The 19,734-nt window shown below is 40.1% G+C and overlaps 1 protein-coding gene across 1 annotated transcript; it reads right to left on the reverse strand.

Moving 5' to 3' along the window:
* Positions 1-1,905: 1,905 nt before the first annotated feature.
* On the reverse strand, positions 1,906-15,453 carry NPTX1 (neuronal pentraxin 1). Its single transcript, XM_003768641.3, has 5 exons — positions 14,624-15,453; positions 13,997-14,204; positions 11,513-11,757; positions 8,951-9,130; positions 1,906-6,776 (listed from the first exon to the last, which is right to left on the reverse strand). The coding sequence occupies exons 1-5, from the start codon at positions 15,062-15,064 to the stop codon at positions 6,555-6,557; spliced, it is 1,296 nt and encodes a 431-aa protein (XP_003768689.1). The 5' UTR covers positions 15,065-15,453; the 3' UTR covers positions 1,906-6,554.
* Positions 15,454-19,734: the final 4,281 nt, after the last annotated feature.

The raw sequence follows: 19,734 nt of genomic DNA on the forward strand, positions 1-19,734 counted from the left end.
ACATGACTATTCTTTTATTTATATTTTCCAATTTCTTATTTTTGTTTCCAGGCATAGGCAGACTAAAACTCACTAAAAGGCATGATCACTATCAGGGGGTGGAGTAGGGAGGGGAGAAGGAAGCTCTAAGTTACTAGAATTCTGAAATCTTTAATCTCCTCAAAACTATATGACCGTTTCAGAAGATTCTGAGCTTCAGAGATTGTCATTGCTGCTGAATTAATCATCTTCTGATGAGTTTCCCTAAATGTATTAGGGAATTCTGTGAGTCTTTGACCTTTTTTGTTTGAATGAAATAGTTTGTATGACTTATGTAAAAGGCTTGACATTCCCTTCACTTGGTTACAATTTCTTCATCTATAAAATGGGAATCATGGTGCTAGTAATACCTACTACACAGGGTTTCATTGAAGATAGTACTTCATAAATTTGAAAATATTTATATGGATAAGAGTAAATAGTCCCTAAGGTTCCATATAATTTTGCTATTCTTTAGCTCTAGTAGAAAGGCTTCAAGACTCTAGATATTGTCTGCTTGGCAACAATATAATGAAAGATCATAGGCTATGTAGGATCATAGAATATCTAGATTCCCCCAAGGAAATGATTTCCTTTTCTCTGACCTAAATGTAGAAAATACTGGGCTTCTCTATATAGAGAACTAAGTAAGGATAATACCAAGAGTAAGAGACATCAGAACATTAACTAAAAATCATTTATCCTTGGATCAAAGGAGAAAGGTAAAAGGGGTGGTTAAAATAATTAATCCAAGGGTCTTGGGTGAGTCATGCTAGCCCTGCTGCCATTACTGTAGTCTTGTAAGCATCCTTTTGTCCAAAGATAGTTGAAGAGTACTCATTGGGAATGAGAAAACCTGAGTCTTAGCACCTAGCTGTTCCATTAATTTGTTGTGCATTTTTGAGTAGATCATTCCATCTTTCTGGGACTCAATTTCTTTATATATAGAATGGCCATTCTCTGCTTAATAGGATTTTTGTGAAGCTAGCAGCAATGAGCTTTTTGCAAAATAAAAAAGCTTTAGAAATAAGGGGAATTGTTCTTTCATTACTTCCATGTGAATAGTGAAAAATACTTAGAAGAATGGAGCTCTAATTCTTACTCAATGACTTAGTACAACTCACTCCCATTTGTAAAATTAGTCAATGACACTTACATTGTATTATCACAGTGTGTGTATGTATATACACACAAACATATATATTTGTGCATATTTATAGAACTTTTATTTTCTCCAGTAGAAGGTAAGCTCTCTGAGGGTAGGGATTATTTAATTTTTGTATCTGCAGTAAAGAAGCAGCATGTAATAGTCAACAGAGAATCAGACTCAAGTCAGGAAGAACAAAAATTTCAAGTGCTCTTTCTGGTATACTGACAATGTGACTCTGGGAAAATTGTATAACCACTAAATGCCTCTAGGAGGCACTCTAAAAAGCAGAACAGTTGCTGACTTGTACTGGTAAAAGGAGTCTCTTTACTAAGAGTTCTTCTTCACCAATAAAGTCATACTTTAAAAACAAACAAAAACCAACAACCAGAAAACATCTTCATCTTAATTCGTTATCTGGCACATAATAGGTGCTTAATAAATGTTTGTTGAATGAAATTGAATATTACATGTAAATCACTTCTCTCTGGATTTCATTTTCTTAATCTGTCAAATAAAGATGTTGAATTAGCTGATCTCCAGAGTTTCTTTTAGCTATAAATTCTACAATCCTATAAACAAAGAGTAATATCTTCCTTGAGTATCTCATAGGGATGTGATGGAGGTCAGATGAAATAATGTATGTAAAAGTTTTTGTAACCTGATTTGAAGTTAGGTTATCAGGGCTTATGCACAAGTTCATTAGAAAAGTGAAATAATACTCCAGAAAGAAGACCACCGTCTTTCATCACTCTTTACTGTGTAAAAATAAACTCAACAATTCATGTAGTTTCTGCAAGAAAATGAAAAAAAAGAAAGAAAGAAAAGCAAGAATACCAGTAGAAACAGTGCATTTCCAGAACTGCTGATGGGAGGTGGCAGGTCCCATGACTCTGACCTATTTGAAACCCAGACGGCTGCAGATCATATATGAAAAAATGTACAGCTTTGGTTAGCAAATAATGAAAAAAGTAAGATACACAGATTCTCTTTAACACTATACAGTATTTACATTATATCAAGAGCAACCATTGGAGGGTTGGGGAGTTGTTAGCTATTTTGTGGGACTGCTGTTGTTGGTTTTTCGAGGATTTTTTTTTTTGCAAGTCAGACAAAATTGGGACTATTTGAGTTGAAATTGTTTTCTCCTCAATGATTTGTTCCCCCTTCATCAAATTATACTTAAAGCTTACTGCTTATCGAAGCAATATATTTCCAATCCTTTATTGATCAAATGTAAATTGTAAAATATTTCAATAGATCAGACTACTAGGGCTTCCAGTTAACTATTTTGGTCATGGCAAGTTATAAAAAATTAACTTCTATTTTATTTTATTTTTCTTTTATATTTGTGAATTTTTGTCTTTTGTTGCTGTTGTTTAAAACAATAGCCCCAATTTATTTATTTTTTTAAGGGGATGAAATAGACAAATGTCCAACTCATTCCACTTAAATGGAAACAGCTCTGGGACAAAGGGTTCACCTTAAATTCTTCTTTGTCTTGGTCTCCCCTACTCTTGATAAACAGGCAGAAATTCTTTGGAGCTGTTCAAAATGACTCTAAAACATCCTTCCACCCATTTTCCTCTCTGACTCCCCCCCCCCCCAATAATCCTAATCCCTTGGCCTCAGGTCCCAGGGCTGATAACCTTTGCAGTCCTAGAAAATAAATAGGGAGTCTGCGAAAGGGAGGGAAACATACAAAATCTACTATCTTTCTTCCAAAATACACACATATCAGTCTAAGTTTTGGTAGAGCCAAAAATATTTTTAAGGGAGAAATTATATGTTAATTTATATGTTTGTCTTTTTTTCTCATAAAAATACTTTTGTTTGGTAATAAACTTTTTTCTTCTACAATAAGAGAGATAATACTGTGTTATCAAAAGCAAGAAGGCTTAAAATCCAAGTGGGATCTTAGCTCCCAAGAGACCAGAAAGGCTATTTCAACAGTTCTCCCACTTCAGATGCCTCTGGGAGCTGTCGGACACTGGCTAGGCAAAAACAAACACTGTCTCAACAGTGTTTTTTTATCTCCTTATTTTATAAAATGGCATTACCTGAGAGAGGCATGTATTATTCAGTGCAAGAGGGAACATCAATCGGATTAAGGAGTATATGGAAACTGAGTGGATTAGATTGGTGGCTTTGTCATCTGCCTTACCTAGGGCAAGCAGCATGCCAAGTACAAACACAGTGAGGGAGCTGAGGAGCTTGGCACTGACCCCAATTAGGGGATGAGGAAGGGTGCTGAGGACTCAGTCCCGGCCATCCTGTGTATCTCTAGAAGAGCTTGAAGGAAAGGAAGATGGGTGAGAAGATGTTTTAGAACCATTTTGAACAGCTCCAAAGCTTTGGGGTGGGTGGGAGTTGGGGGTGAAAGGGAGGAGGAATATAGGTAAAAGTGTGAAGAGAATGAATTGAGATGATGGAAAGGCATAAGCATAAGGGATAAGCTCTGTCTGACTATCTAGTTAGAGACAGAGAATGGCTTGTGGTCCTGAATGGACAGCTCCCACCTTGCCTGGTTAGGGGCAGAGGGTGGTCTGGGGTCCAGTAGGTAGGGGCTGGGGCTGGTGGTAGGTGCAGGCAGGACAGCACCGAGTACACTTTGGGTCCTTCACCAACATTATACAACAGCTCCACAAAGAGAGAAGTGAGGGAGCAGGGCCTTCTTGGACTAGAGGGACAATCCCAAGCTCTCTCTCCCTGCTTTGGGTATCATTTGAGCTTGGTCTTACCTTCATTTCTGTGTTTGTGTGCATATGTATGTGTTTTGTGTATGTTTCTGTGTGTGCGTGAGTGTGTGTTGGGGAGAAGATTTTATCTATCCCTTAGCCTGGATTATACAGCCATTTCTGATTGCTACACATAGATCACAGAACATTTGAGAGGGAGCTCAGCAAACAACACAACTCTGCAAGAACCCATGCAGACAAAGGAATGAACACATCAGACCAAGGCAGCAAGGAACACAACATCCAGAAAAACATGCAAACACAGAAGCCATCTTTAAATCCAAGGGTGTCACAAGCCACAAGGCTTTGAGGAAACATAACCATGGAAGAATGCCAATCAACATTTGTAACAACATACATTTTGTCATTCAATCCATGCCCTTTAAATAAGAGAAATGTATCTCAGAACCAATGGCTATGTGCTGAGCAGACATACATAAGTACATACATATACACAAGGTGTGTGCATGCATACATACACACACCCTCACACACTCATTTTTAGACATGAAATGAACCTGTGTTTAAGGAGACAGGTGATCTTGTTAGGGAACATAAGACTTAGACACCTGTATCTGCTGCAGAAAAGTCCGGGGCTGCAGAAGAGCCAGGTGGTAATACTTGAATTTCTAGAAAGATGTACAAGCCCATTTTTCATTAGACTCTGGTGACAGCATTGGGAAGTGCCCTCAGGGTGTATAACTTCCAGATGCTGAAAAAGCAGAGCTCACACTAAACATGGGCATGGTTCTTCCAACTCTTGCACACATACACATACACACACTAACATTCATACACATATACATGCATGCACGCACGCACACACACAGTTTCCCCTCCTACTTGGAAGGTCAAGGGGAGAATTTTTAGATAACATCAAAAAGTGGGGAGAAAGGCCTTCTGGTTATTCAGATAGCAGCTCAAAGAGCCACACAACCAAAGGAAGATTAGCTTTGCTGGACTTGGGGTTCCACAAAACTAAAGGGGGAATGAAGGGACTAAGCTGCTGAAACTTGTCCCATAGAGGATATACTTGAACCCCTATCTCTTCAATAGAAACCTAACCCAGATCATCCTTGCTTTGTGAAGCTTGTTTAACTCCTGCAGGTTAGATCTACAAATAACGGGAGGCAAGAGAAAAAATAAAAAGCCTTCCTGGGTTGCCTGGTTGAGTTTTGAGCCCCATTAGAAAGGGCTGGATCTTAGCCACATATAAGTTTTCTTATAAAATGGAGAAGAGGGGAAGATTCCCATTAAACTAATCTACTCAGACCTTTTACTCTCCAAATAGCATGGTGTAGTGGCAAGAACACCATAATTTGAGTCTGAGTATCTATCTGGATTTGAATTCTAGCTTTGCTGCTCACTAGCTGAGTGACCTTGGGCTTAATTACTTCACTTCTGTGAGCCTCAGTTTTCTCATCTATAAAATGAAATGGTTGGACTAGGTCATTTCTAAGGTCTTTTTTCTTTTTTTTTACTTCAAAATATTATGATCCTAAGACCCAACCAAGTATGAAGGAGGGTGAGGAAGTGGAGATGTGGTCTCCCTGGGACATGAGATGGAGTATTCCTCTCTTGTAGGTTACCAGGTTTGGAACACTGCACCTGGGACCCACGTGGCAGCTAAATGGCATGGAGCAAGCCACAGCCTCATACAGTGCAGTGAAATGAAAAGAATAAGGCTTTTCCTATAGGGCTCCCATAGTGTTACCCAAAAGGGGCATAATACTTTTCTAGTCCTGGGAAAGAGCCTGACACACACACAAAAAAAACAAGTGAGCATTATGGCTTCCCTAGTTTTGGTGTATCCTCAGATGCAAATAGCTGAGGAACAGGTTAGGGACTGATAGTTGCCAACAGATTTAGTCAGAATGCTGAGGCCAATATACTTCTTCTTCCTCCACCAGTTATCTCTCCCTCTCCCAATGGGAGCAGGCAGAGTCAATCAAAGTGCCATGTGAGTATGGAGTCATTTAAAGAGAATTCATTTTTAATACAAAATGAAAATTCTCTACGGCGAGGTGTCCTGGCCTTTAACAAACTGCATAAAAGACATTTATTATATCAATATAGAGATATGTCCTTCTTAAAAAGGGTTGCAAATGAAGACAAATGTGTGTGCTCAAGAAGTTGCACCAGCCCAAAGGCACTCAGGCATCTAACAAAGTTGGCAAATATAGGAATTCAACCAGTTGTGAAATTTCCCAAAGCCACAAAAAAAAAAAAAAGAAAAAGAAAAAGAAAAAGAGATAAGGTAAGAAAAACAGAAAGCCTCATTCCAAAAGAAAAGCCCCTTTCCCCTGACCAAAAAAAAATCAAAAAAACTTTTCACCTACTTTTGCATGGTTCAAAAGTTTGATGCCGTTGCTTTTACCGTGGAGAGGGGATGCCTGAGGAACTGAGTCCAAGGCTCCTAGAGAGAAATGAATTGTTCTTTGGGGACTGACAAGACAAGTGACTGCTTCAGGAGAGAAACAAACAAAACAAGGAGGAGTGTTTTGGGGGAGGAGGTGGAAAAGTCCTTAATTAAGTTTTCAGGAAGGAGGAGAGGAAAAGACAACTGGGTCAGAACTGCTTAAGCAGGGAGGAGAGTGGGAATGGGAGGGAAGGGCAGGCAGGAAGAAGGGAGAGAGGCAGCTTCAAAGCAATTAGTTGATCTGACGACAAGCTTCAAATGTCCACTTGGTGGCCCCGCCATAGATGTCAATGTTGGTCTCAGCCCAGGCAATGACGTTCCCAGAGAGAGCTTTGGTGCTGCAGGTGGCCAGGTTATAGATCTCTCCAGAGGTGAGTTTTCGATCCCAGATGTTGAAATGAGCCAGTTCACCAACAAAAGCTTGTGTGGCATCGAACCCACCACCCAAAGTATCCTTTCAAAGAAACAGAAAGAACATAATGGAGGATAATGATTAAGATGAAGGCTGGGGAAGTGGGTGGCCCTGAGAAATTTCAGTTCTGGCTTGCTGCCTCATTAGGAATGTTGGTCATCCTAATGTTGTTAGTCTTTCTGTGTGCCTTTATATTTCTGCTTATTTATCTTTCTCTCTGTTTAATTGTGAAAAATGTCTTTCTGTGTGAATGTGGATGTCTACAGGTACATTGTGTATTTTTTTCCTATTTATCCACATATCTCTATTTAGCAACTTAAGGTATTTTGAATGTTAAAATTCTGTATAAACTTGAAATATTATATGTAAGATAGAAAGACAGAAATACAGACAGAGACAGAGAGGGAGAAACAGACAGAGAGAGACAGACAGACAGATAGAGGCAGAGAGACAGAGACAGAGAGACGGAGAAAGAAGGAAAGACATGCAGAAAGAAGGGGGTGGGGACAGGAACTTTGTCTACTTTGTCTCTGTCTGGAGTCTATCTGTGAGTTTAACTTTGGCTGGCTATATGATCTGCCCCTATCTTTGTTACTGTTCTCTGTCTGGATCTCCCTCTATTTATTCCACAGGGATCACAGAGGATAGAAATGTCTCTAGTCTTTTCCCTGATCCTGGTGTATTATCACCAGGAGGGGGGGGGGCGGGGGGAGGGAGAGGAGGAGAGGAAAGGGACGAGGGGAGGAGGGGGGAAGGAGATATAATAGAATTTAGCTTTTCTATAGTTGGAGCTTAGAGCTAGTAATTTGGTGTAGAGGCTGATCTAACAAGAACAAAGGCCATTCAAGATATTTTCCTTGATTATCATTTCCTATGTTACTTCTTTTTGTCTCTGCCATTCTAATTTCTCAATCCAGGAATAAATACTATGAATCTTGCTAAATGGAACTAGCAGAAAAGAGTTTATAATCCTAGGAACTCTAGATGCCACCAGAAAGAGACAGAGAGACAAAGAGGAAGGAAAATTATTTTATTTTTTATTTTAATTTATAAGATAATAGCCAGATCAGTTTTCAGCATCAAAACCAATTAAAATGAAGCCTCAAGCTAGTAATTTTATAATTAGAACAGCTAATGATAAAATATAAACTTTTTTTCAGTATTTCATAGTAAAGTATTTTGTTTTATGTCCTGGCTTAATTCATTCCTACTTGTGGTCTCTGAATTTTTGCATCTTCATGTCACTCAAGTGTGAAAAAAGAAAGAATAAAATGTGATTTTATGAAACATTTTTCTATGTGAATCTAAATCGATATTATGAATTAGAGGTTTGTTTATTTTTAAATCAAAGTAATAATAATAATTTTTGTTAGTTCAGACCTGTGATTTCATAAGTATGGGGAACTTTCAATGTGGAAATTCCTTCCACACTTATGGAGATTAGTGACTCATCTACATATCTTTAACTTAAAACAACTGAGAGGTTCCAAGATTCAAGTCACACAACTAGTATATATCAAAAACAGAATTTTTTTCTTCCTGATTCAATAATGATAATAATAGTGATTATCAGGGGCACTGAGACCACAATCTGCTTGTACTTGAGTTCCCTATAATGGCAACAAAATCAGGAGTTTTGCCAAATCAGGTCACTCTTTGATATTAAGTTACCTCATCTCTAAAGGAGAAATAATATTTACACTATTTTATTCATAGGATTGTTATGAGAAAGGTATTTTGTAAACCTTAAAATTCTATTGAAGGGTGAATTATTGGTAATATTATTATCCCTATTAAAATCTCTTTTCACCTTTAGCAACTTAAAGTATTTTTTCAGTGTTAAAATTCTACATAAATATGAAACATTTGTGTATGAGAAAAAGACAGAGAGATTGACAGGTACATACAGAGAGAGACAGAGACAAAGAGAAAGGGGGAAAGAGAGGGGGGAAGAATAGAGAGACAGACAGAGGGGGAGGGAAGGAAAAAAGGAGGGAAGAAGAGGAGGAAGTGAAGGAAAGAGAGAGACAGAGATGGGGGGTAGAGGGAAGGAAAGATGGGGATTGTGTGACTCTTGGTTCCCACAAGAAAATGGTTCCTGTTTCATCATTCTTTCCTTCTAGCCTAGAGCTCTATCTTTTGGTCATCCATGGAAATCTAGGGTTCCTCCCTAAGGTGTGCCCCTCCAGTTAGCCCAGTGCCCATTTGACCAATACCTGCTCTTGGCCCAACACAAGCACACCCTGTGGCTTGATTGGATGATAGGGTGCCAGGTTCTCTCCATTGCCTCCTTGAGTACCATCCTGGTAAGCCTCCCATACACCATCCCGAGTAGTCCATGTGATACAGATGTGATGCCATTTACCATCATTGATAACAAAGGGTAGCTTGGCCACCTGAGGCAGAAAAGGAAAATAGTTATTTTATTATTCCTTTTCACAATTTAAATCCATTTGGTCTTAGCTTATTATAACAATATGCACAACTTTGACACTTTTGTTTGAATCATTAATTCAGCCAACATTGATTAACCATTTCCCTTCCAAAGACAAGGCACTGTGCTTTCATTTGTCTGTTATTCATACTGATTATTTTTAGTTCTATCATAAGAGACAGTGTGGTGTAATGGGAAGAGTGATGGATATAGAATCAAGAAGATTTGGGTCCCACATTCTGCCCTTAATGTTTACTTGTCAGTGGTGGATACACAGGCAAATCACTTAAGCTTTCTAAGCCTCAATAACCTCATCTATAAAATGGGGATAGTAATGCCCATACTTCACAAGGTTGTTATGAGACTATATAAGTAAAGTGCTTTGTTAAATTTAAAGCACTGTGGAAATGTCAACTATTATTATTAAATTAGTTACAAAAAATTTATTAAGTGGCCAAATGTCGTTTTTGATTCATCATTGAAACTCATCATTGAAGCCTGGAAATATTAACCTAGACATTAAGATACACATCAGTCCTAGGATACAGTACATAGAAAATATCCATTGCCAAATAATAAACCTCTTAAATTGGCTGACAAGGCAAATGAATGAGTTGGGATGGGGGGAAGGAAAGGAGAGGACTAAGGGTTAGAGATGCATCTGATATGTCTCCTTTCTTCATCTTTTGTTCAACATCCTAATTCTTACTATCAAAGTATCCCTAGTAGGAGAACCTAGTAAGAGCTAGCCTTGGTCCATTTGTTCTCAAAAGTACATCATTCTAAAAAGAATATTGACAGCAGCAACTTGGAAAAACAAAGACTCTGGCTAGACATGGGGCTGGGGCTGGAATTCACCAATGCCTTCTTTATCTATTCCATATTCCTCTTCCTGGGTTGCCTCTCTCTGAGGATTTTTTGTTTTTTAATTATTAGATATCCCAGGTTTAATGCTCTCCGAGTCCTAAGCTTCTGCAGAAGAGGTGCTAAAGAAACTGATCAGCGCATCAACATAGATGGCACTGCAGTCTAAACGCGCAGACCCTTTTTCCATCTGTGATCTCATTAATCCTCCAACTTTCCTCTAGAGTGAGAGGAGGGGGAGGATATTATGATAACACAAATTTATTATTAAGTGTATTCTTCATATTTAGGATTAAATGATGGTCCAGAGGTGACAAACAATTGGTTTAAGATCTTACAATCAGGAAAAGTGTAGGGATAAATTTTAATGTGTCCTGAGATTCCCAGCCTAGGCTCCATTTAATATCAATCTTAGGCACTTGTGCATATTTAATGATTGATAAATTAACTGAAGAACTTATTGGTGACTGTCATAGAAGAATTCAGTGAAGAATAACAGCTCTTATTTATAAACTAGTTTAAGGTATAAAAAGCTGTAAGGTGTAAAAAGGAGATGGAACACACAATATTATTCTCATTTTACTGAGAGATTATGGCTTTCCTGTAGTCAGACTGCTAATAACTGTCAGTACTAAGCTTTAAGCCTGATCTTCTATCTCCAAGTCTATTAGTATAACCACTACACTGACAATGAGGGGTCATTCTCCCTTAGAAAACTGAGGTTGGAAGAATGAAAAAAATAAGGGCTCCAGGGCGGGTATCTAGAATTTCCAAGGAATCCAGTATACTTTTTGGACATCTTTAGGCTAGAAGATTCAAGGTGCAATCTTAGTCAATCTTGGGATCGCTTTGGGAAAGGATGAGAAATCCATTTGTCTGGGCCTTTTTCTCCTTCCTAGCACAGCTCTGGAAATGACCCAGGATATTTAGTATTGGTAATATCCAATGACTGGCCTGGAATTATTTGAGTTTGGACTCTAGCCCAAGATTGGCCCAGAACCATATTGACCTTAAGGTGATGAGGGGATTTTAAACAAATCCATGTCTTTTTGGTCTCTTTCACATCCTTATACTAAGCTCTACAAAGACCTTTATTTATGTTAAATAGCATATATAGCACATATCCCACTTTTAGGAAGCTTCCATTTGGTGTTTTCAATCTCACTTTGTTCTAAGAAGTCTAATTAAAGAGGGAGGGAATTTTACTTAAAGAGAAAGAGTAGTGTCCCCCCCTTCATGTTTCTTTGAAACTCAGTTATTCCAGTAACAATGCAAGGCATAGAGCCCTCTCAATACTAAATTGCCTAGTTCTAGAATTGTCAGCTCACCTGGAAGATCCTTAAACTGAAGTTTCCTTCTCTTTTTATTATTTATTATTTGGGGGACCTTGAATCATTGCACTTCCTAGACCTCAATTCCCTATCTGTAAAAGCATCCTATGAATTTTTTTTGATAAGTCCAGTGTCTGTAAGACTCTTACCTTGTCATTTATGAGGATCTCCATTGGATTATTCCCCCATTCAATCAGGACTAGTTCATTAGCCTGGCCTGGTACAGCATAGGAAAATGGAGTCCCTACTCCAGGGGAGGCGTTTGATTTTAGCCACATGCAGATAGTGAAGGCATACATTTCTGGAAGACTTTTTTTCACCTTGGCATACATATAATTGGTTCGAAGTGGGAATGTGAGCTGGAACTTGTCCCCAGGCCTGTTGTCTTTCTGACCTGGGGAAAAAAATAGAGGAGAGCTGAGCTATGTATGTATGTATGTACTCTACAGACAAGCAGGTGGAACAACTTATATGCCTAGAATTTATTTATAGACATGAAAAAGCATGGGATAAAATACCTATAAGTGCCTGTTTTGTGCAACGTTTGAGTGGAAAGGAATACTAAGGAATGAGAATGATTTGTAATCAAATAAACCAGAGTTTCTGGTTAATCCAAAGAAGATTGTCCCTTTCCAGAGCACTTGATCAGAAGGCTAGACAGCTACTTCCAGGGATCAAAATGCTTCTTTGAAAATCATCTTCAGTGCTAGTTTAGAAGCAAATCAGTCTCATAATTTTGTAGCCACAGTTAATTTTATTATCCGAAAGAGCATTTCCCATCTTTATCAATCACCTTATTCATCAGATATAACTGTGGGGAACTCTTGACTGTTTGAAAAATAAGTAAATAAAAAAATTCAATTCCCCTTCAAAGAGGTACATTTTCCAGCACTGAAAATATTCCCAAAATGTATGTCAGACTGTGAAGACAGTACCAAAGAGGAGTATCCAAAATGTTTTGAGCAGCATTTTATATATTTTTTTGAAAACTCCTTGGAAGGAATAAGACGTATTTAGATGTATAAGTTGATTTTTTTTTTTATGAGTCACAATATTTTATAGTCAGACTCTGAACAAACACAGCATTACTCCCAGATATGTGAACCTAGGAATCCTTACATATAATCATCTCTATATTTTCATTTTCCCTGATTATGTCTATATTTGCATAGTTTGTAGTTCCCTGTATCAATATGTCCTAATGTGTGCCTGTAGTGACTGATCACAACCACTTCCAGTCTGTGTATAAACAGATGAGCCTTGACATATATACACACAGGAGTAGGGTTCAAATTGCAGGGTACATGCTGTATACAGTAAGGACCTCAGATTTTTGTACTCCTACACAAGGGAAAGAGACAGGAGGCTGGATCACTCTGGACTAAGGAAACTGGGAAAAGCCTGATGACTTCCCTGAGGGAGGCATAGCAGGCAAAGCAAGATCTGAGGACATCCCGCCTCCGCATCCCTCCTCCTACCTCCCAGCAAGCTTGAAGGACGTGAGCAAGGCCACTCTACTCAGTAGAGTGGCTTTCCTAACCCTTCCTCACCCCCTACTTCCATCTATCTCTCTGCCATCAGTACTTCCTCCCTCATTCAAACATCCTTCCCTCTAGGTCTGCAGATTCCCGCTTGGTTTGGCTGACTCCGAGTCTCCAGCTTTTCTGTTTTGTTGTTTCATTTCCCCCTCACCCCCAGCACTTTCTCTGCATTTTGCCTCCTACCTCCCAATTCTGCTTTCTCTCTTTCTAATGATCTCTTTCACCCCCCCTCCAGTTACATAACAGGCCTTAAGATGGCAGTGTTTAAATCCCTCCAGCACATTTTGCAGTCTAATCCTTATCACGTGTCACGAGCTCTGGGAATCAGCTCTCTCCCTTTTACAACCTTATTTGATTTCTGACATCAAGCAAAGAGTTGCTCCTGCTAATCAATATGCCCAAGGCGTGGTATGTTGGAGCAGTGAGTTTGAATGAGAGTAATAATCACCCAGCTTGTTGAAGTTTGAGAAACAGAATCTTTTGGGAGAGCAAAACATGCCCGGGATTTTGTTACATAGAGTGAAAAACTGCAGATTGTGTCTGTGAGAGCATTAAGGCACTGTGAATGGATGGGAAGTGCCAATAGAATCCCAGGAGGACATCAAGGAAACTCAGATAAAATGTTATTATATAGCCTAGATGGAATCTTATTGAGGGGGAGGGACTAGGTTAGAATGTTGGTAGAGCCCATATATAATCCTGATGAAATGTGTCAAGAACAGAACATACTGGGTGGGGTTTCCCAGGACAGATTGGACTAAATCAACCAAATAAAGGTTTGATAAGTTTTAAGAGTTCAGGATATTTTTTAAAAAATCAGTTGACCAGAGAAGGTTTACTCTCCCTTACTGCTGTCAACAGCAATTAGTGCTAAGACCTGGACAATTTTAGGGTCTAACATTATGGAGAAAAGAAAAGATTAAGAGCTTAAATGAAGGAAGGAAAGTAAAAATGAGGGTGGTGGGGTTGAGGAGAGGATGGTTGCAGCAGGTATCTAGGAGAAGGGGCATTTCTGCAGTATTATTTTGCACCGAGATCATCAATCCAAAGACGAGTCTATAACCCACATTTACTGTCCCAAGTAGTGTTTACCTTTCTCCAGATCACTGATTCTTTGATGGAGGGATGTTAGAGTGCTCTCTATCTTGACCCTCTCCTCAGTCTCATTCTTGGGATTCAACTTCCCTTCCTCCAGACTATTCACCCGAGACAAAACTTGCTTCTCTAGGTCATCGATCTTGTTCTGCAACATGTCCTTAAGGCTGTTGGTCTGGCTTGAAGAATTGAGTCTACTGTACTGCTGCAGAGACACAGAGTAGAGGGAGGTGGGGTGGGGGAACGAACAACAACAAAAATGATTAGCTGTACAGTAAAGAACGCTTGGGGAGAAAGCGGAGCTGAAAGGTGAGAGATGGAGCTGTCCAGTATCTAGGCTTCCCTGGAAGCTAATTGACGAGACAGGCTTCTAGAGAATCGATCTGAGCTTCTGCACTTAGGAGCCCACAAAGAAACTTCATGCAAACCTTGTGGAATCACCCAGACAACACCTAATAAAGGACAACACAGGCGTGTGTGTGTGTGTGTGTGTGTGGTGTGCGCGAGCCCGCGCGCGGGTGTCTAGGAGAGACCTGCTGAAAGGGGTTCAGCGAGAGAGAAAAAAATTGTACAAGTCAGCCAGAGAATAGCCATCTCCACATTACGAGAAGATGGAGCACTTACCTCAAGGTTCTCTAGCCTGGTTTTAAGAGACTGCAAAGTTTGCCCGAGTTGACTGAGAGTCTCCGCAGCAGGGGTTCTGGACAGATCCCCCATGGTATTTTTCCCGGAGCCTGTCTGTTTTCTGCCCGCTCCAGGCTTGGCTTCATTGGGTCCGCTCTCCAGCAAACTCTGGCTTTCACACCTGCCCAGTTTGGTGGTCAGTTCCCTAATAGTCTCCTTCTGGTTCATAATGGTTTCCTTCTGTTGCAGCACCGTCTCACGAAGCTGTAACACATTGGTCTTGAGGTCCTCAGCGCTGCCGCTGCTCTGAACCGAGGTACACATGTCCATATCTACCGGCACCGAAGTGCAGATAAAACGGGTCTGCCCGAAATTCTGGGCCAGGCATTCCAGGCACACAGCGAAGAGGACCACGAAGCACCACGGGATACCGCCCGGCATGGTTGGAAGGGTCCCAGTGTTCCCGGGACCGAACAAGTCCTCCCTACTCCCGGAGTCTCCCGCAGTAGTCTGCGTGCTGCGGTGTCTGGGAGTTCAGAGCCGTGGAGCTGTCAGTCTACCCCCTAACTGCCGAGCAGACTGCGGAACCTCACAGCCTTTTATGCTGCTGCGGGAGGGGCCTTCACGGTGCGGACGTCATCAAGGCAGGAATCCCATTTTAATTGTCTAGTGACCCATTCCATGCCAGAGGAAGGGGATCTGTCAAGAACGGGGGTGAAAAAAAAGGGTGTTCCTCCGCCTGCCTCATCCCATCCCCAAGAGATGCTCTGGGTCTCTCCCTTCTTACCCAAACGGCCTTACAACCCCCTTCACTCTCCTCCTCTCCCTCACCTCCTCCTCGTCTCTCCTAGCTCCTCCCTTCCGCCCCAGTTATTTCCCCATCTGTTGAACCTGGCCCTTCATTCTCTCCTCCCACTCCTCCCACCCACCCAACTATGAATTGCTTGGGACAGGGGAACAAGGCAAGTGGACTTCATGTCTACACGACGCTTTGCTGCTCACAAAGAGCTTTCAGAGACAACATAACATTTGATTTTTACCACTAACCCTGAGAGGTAGGTATATTTCCTATATACATACAGGTTAGGTACAAGTTAATGTAGGTTTGATGATACCTTGTATACAGATGAAAAAAAAACTTAGGCTCAGATAGGGTAAGAAATGGCTGAAAGTGGACCCATATGCTTCAGACTCAAATCCCCTTTCCCTGTGATTTAAACCAGTAAGGTTTAAAAGCTAATGTGCTTTCCCAGAATTTCCAACGGGGCATGGGAAGTGAAAAGGTACCAGGAAATTATTTAGGATCTGGTCAAGTGATGCTCGAGGTGAGGGTGGGAGTAGGAGATGGGGATGCCTCTACATTTGATAAGTGTTTAATTGTTAACAAAACAAAATGCCCCCCACCCCCCATTCCCATTCCCTAGCTCCCAATACTCTTACTGAGTTTTTTTTTTTTCTACCTTTTCCTCCCCTAATTTGCCTCTAGATCAGGGGATGCGGAGAACACACACACACACACACACACACACACACACACACACCCTGCCAGTTTTATTCCATCATTCCGGATAGTCATAAGGGATGAAGCTTGGGTGTGGGGTTGTTGAAATAAATCCCGGGTTCCAAGGTTTGAGAATTATTTTAGTCCCTTCTCCCTCACCTCGACCCACCAGAGCCACTTCTTTAAATCAGTGAGCAGGGGAAAATATGAATTCTGGAGAACCACTAGTCCTGCTAGCAAGGGTGAAGGTGTGAGGGTATGAGTGACTGGGAGGGGGATGAGGGGGAGAGGAAGTGGAGGGTCGGGGAGTGGTGGAGTGGAAAGGATGGTCTGGGATGAGCTCTATGAAACTTATCAGAGCCGGAATTCAAACAGTTTGCCTTTCCAGCAAACAGAACAGATCTCTGGGGCTCGAGTTCCGGGTAGCTGGAATCAGCGCGGGTTTTCAGCAGCGTAGTAGAAGTCCCTGAGCGCTAAAGGATGAACGCGGAGATTAGAAACGGCTCATTTCCTCTTCCTGGTTTAATAGTCTTGCAGCTTAATGAAGCCATTTCCAATTCACAAAGCTATTTCCCACTAAAGGGTGAGGAGGGAGGGAAATAAGGTGGGGTAGCTGTAGGATGAATGTGTGTGTGTGTGTGTGTGTGTGTGTGTGTGTGTAGGTGGAGGGGAGGCAGGGGAATCGTGTTAAGGACTATGAGTAACTCAGTGGATGAGGTGCGGATAAGCTGTTTGCGTGTCTGTATTGCTTATACCTGAATGAGACATCAAGCTTCCAACCACATCACCAAGTCTAGGGGTGGGAAATATTAAAGGGCTCTCAGATTTAGAATTGGAAGAGACCTCATAGTTGTTCCATCACATTACAGATGAGAAAACTGAGGCAGGCAGAGATTAGATTGTCTTAACATCACGTAGGTATTAAGTGACCATGGATCCTCTTAAGAATTCCTCATCTTTTTTTTTTTTTTTTTTTTTAAATTTCATTTTAGCTGAGGCAATTGGGGTTAAGTGAAGTGCTAAATTCTGAGACTGGATTTGAATTCGGGTCCTCCTGACTTCAGGGGTGGTGCTCTATCCATTGCACCACCTAGCTTCCCATCTTTCCAGTTCAGCACATTGCTTCTCTGGAGCTGCAGGATTTAGACATGTACATTTGACTTGCTAGAGGATAATGGGATAGATCAGGTAGACTAGGGTGAAGAAAAAAGCTTTGAAAAGTACAAATCCAAGCGATAAATTGGGTACCACACTATCATCATTCACACATCTGACAGATACACACAAATATACTGGCTAGTGACCTTCAGCATTTAGGGGAAATGGTCCAGTGCTCTGTTTCTTGGCTAAATCCCCACAAGCTGTTGTTGCTTACTATAATTGCTCCTGATTTCCTATCACAAGACTTGTCAGCTCTAAACTGTTATAGGTTATTTGGGGTTCCATGGTCTTCAACTGGAACTTGTACCTGCTACTCAGACAATAGGCTATTAAGGTTAAAGTTAAGATTAAAGGTTAAGCTTAGTTTCGCATGTCTTTTTTATATAGTCTCTTGGAGTTGGGGGAAATGGGCAAATTATCCATAAAATCTGCATGTCAGTGTAAGATGTAAAACTGGAGTTACACATCTAATTCACATAAATCACCACACAGAGCTATACTAATGGTATCCCTCAAACCCACACACATTGTCCCATCTAAAACTACACTTATTTACATGAGATTGAAAGCATCAATCATAGCAAATCTGGAAGAGACCTTGGAGTCTCCATTTTAGGTTAATCTCATTTTACAAATAACTATAATAATAGCACCCATACATAATCCTTTAAGGTTTACAAAGTGCTTTTATTGTAACAATCTGTGAAGTAAGTTAGTGTGATCTCAGACTGAGACAGATTAAAGTTTACACTCCCAAGAAGCCAAAAATATAAACCTCCTAGTAGATAATCAGGAGAAGGAGCTCAAGTAAGTGTAAGCTTATTCACACTTTGGGAAGATAAGCCAAAGTCTGCCTAAAAGCATAGTCCTAAGAGTCGATGACTGTGCAAGAATGCAAAAAGAACACATACAAGAGGTCAGCCCAGAGGGGGAGAGACAAGAGATAGAGACAAAAGCCATCTCTGGGCCTAGGTCCCCAAGGAACTACAGCACAAGGGCTGCAGAAGTAAGAATAGAAGGGTAGTAGGACCCAGCTTTCCCATGCAAAACTATGATAGGACAACTCCATTGGCATTAGGACTTACCCAAGAACAAAATCTGAGCTCAGGCATCCCAACCAAGACTGTGGGAAGGAAAAAAATCTAATGGTAGCAGATATAACAAATGGTAGCAGATACAACAAAGCAGTAGCCATCAACATGATTAGTATTGTTTAAAAATATATAAAAGCCAATCACTGGAACAAATTAGGTACAAAAGACACAGAAGAAATGACACACTGTAGCATAGTATTCAATAAATCTAAGGACACCAATTATTATGGTAGGGATTTCTTATTCAACAAAAACAACTGTGAATATTAGAAAATAATTTGGCAGAAAGGGGATTTAGATTAATAATTACTTCATATAGACCAAGTTCTAAATGAAGAGGATGCATGACTACAATATAAAAATTAGAAGAGAACTATTTCTTACAATGACATGGAAAGGAAAGACTTCTTGAACAAAGAATAGAGATGATCACAGGAAATAAAAATAATTTTGTCTCCTAAACACAGGTCAGGTACACAGATCCAGAAGCAATCAAAGATATTTCCTTACCTTTCACTATGATGAGTGGAGGTGGTGGTGGTGAATTCTTAATTAAACAAGGGATAGAAGTGATTTTAGAACATAAGATGGGTAGTTTAGATTATATAAAACTGAAAAATCTTGTTTTTTATTTAATTTCATACTTTTGATTAAAAAGTATTTGTTTTTTCTCACTCTTTCCAATTTTAACAAAAAATACAATAAAATAAAAAGAAGACCCTCATAACAAACATGCATAGTCAGACAAAGTAACCTATCTCATTGATTATTTCCAAAAACATACATCTCATTATGCATTTTGAGTCCATCATTTCTTTGTTATGCTTCATCTTTGGTCCAGTGGAATTGTAGTCTGTCATTTCATTAATCAATTCTAACATCTTTTAAAGTTGTTTGAAAAGATTTTTGCATAAACAAAATCAATGCATGAGAACTATAAGAAAAGCTGCTGACTGGGAAAATATATCTGTATTAAATTTATCTTATATCTAAGATATTTAAAGAATTGATATAAACATATAAAACAATATCCATAGATGCCAGGTGCTATACCTGGGGGCAGCTGGACTTTACCTTCCCACAGTCCTCAGTGTGCATCTGGACACCAATCAGGGTGTTCACCAAAGAGAGTCAAAAGCCAAAAGAGATGAAATCAAGGTGCTCTTTATTGTGGCGCGTTCCGTCACAGCTACATCCATATCTCTCTCCCCTCTTCTCTAGCTCCCTCTTTTTATCCCCCAACTCTGCATGTTAAACCTGAGGAAGTACTTTATGCTGATGTGAATTGATCAGGAAAGTCATGGAACTCACTTCCTGATAACAGAGCCAATTCTTGGAACATACTTATTTTGGGG

Source organism: Sarcophilus harrisii, chromosome 4, assembly GCF_902635505.1.
Source record: "Sarcophilus harrisii chromosome 4, mSarHar1.11, whole genome shotgun sequence".
Classification (NCBI taxonomy): Eukaryota; Metazoa; Chordata; class Mammalia; order Dasyuromorphia; family Dasyuridae; genus Sarcophilus; species Sarcophilus harrisii.

Coding starts and splice junctions, on each gene's coding strand:
- NPTX1 (XM_003768641.3), bottom strand. CDS start 15,064: ATGCCGGGCGGTATCCCGTGGTGCTTCGTGGTCCTCTTCGCTGTGTGC. Junction 14,205..14,623: donor CCAGGCTAGAGAACCTTGAG/GTAAGTGCTCCA, acceptor GTGTCTCTGCAG/CAGTACAGTAGACTCAATTC. Junction 11,758..13,996: donor AATCAGTGATCTGGAGAAAG/GTAAACACTACT, acceptor TTTTTTCCCCAG/GTCAGAAAGACAACAGGCCT.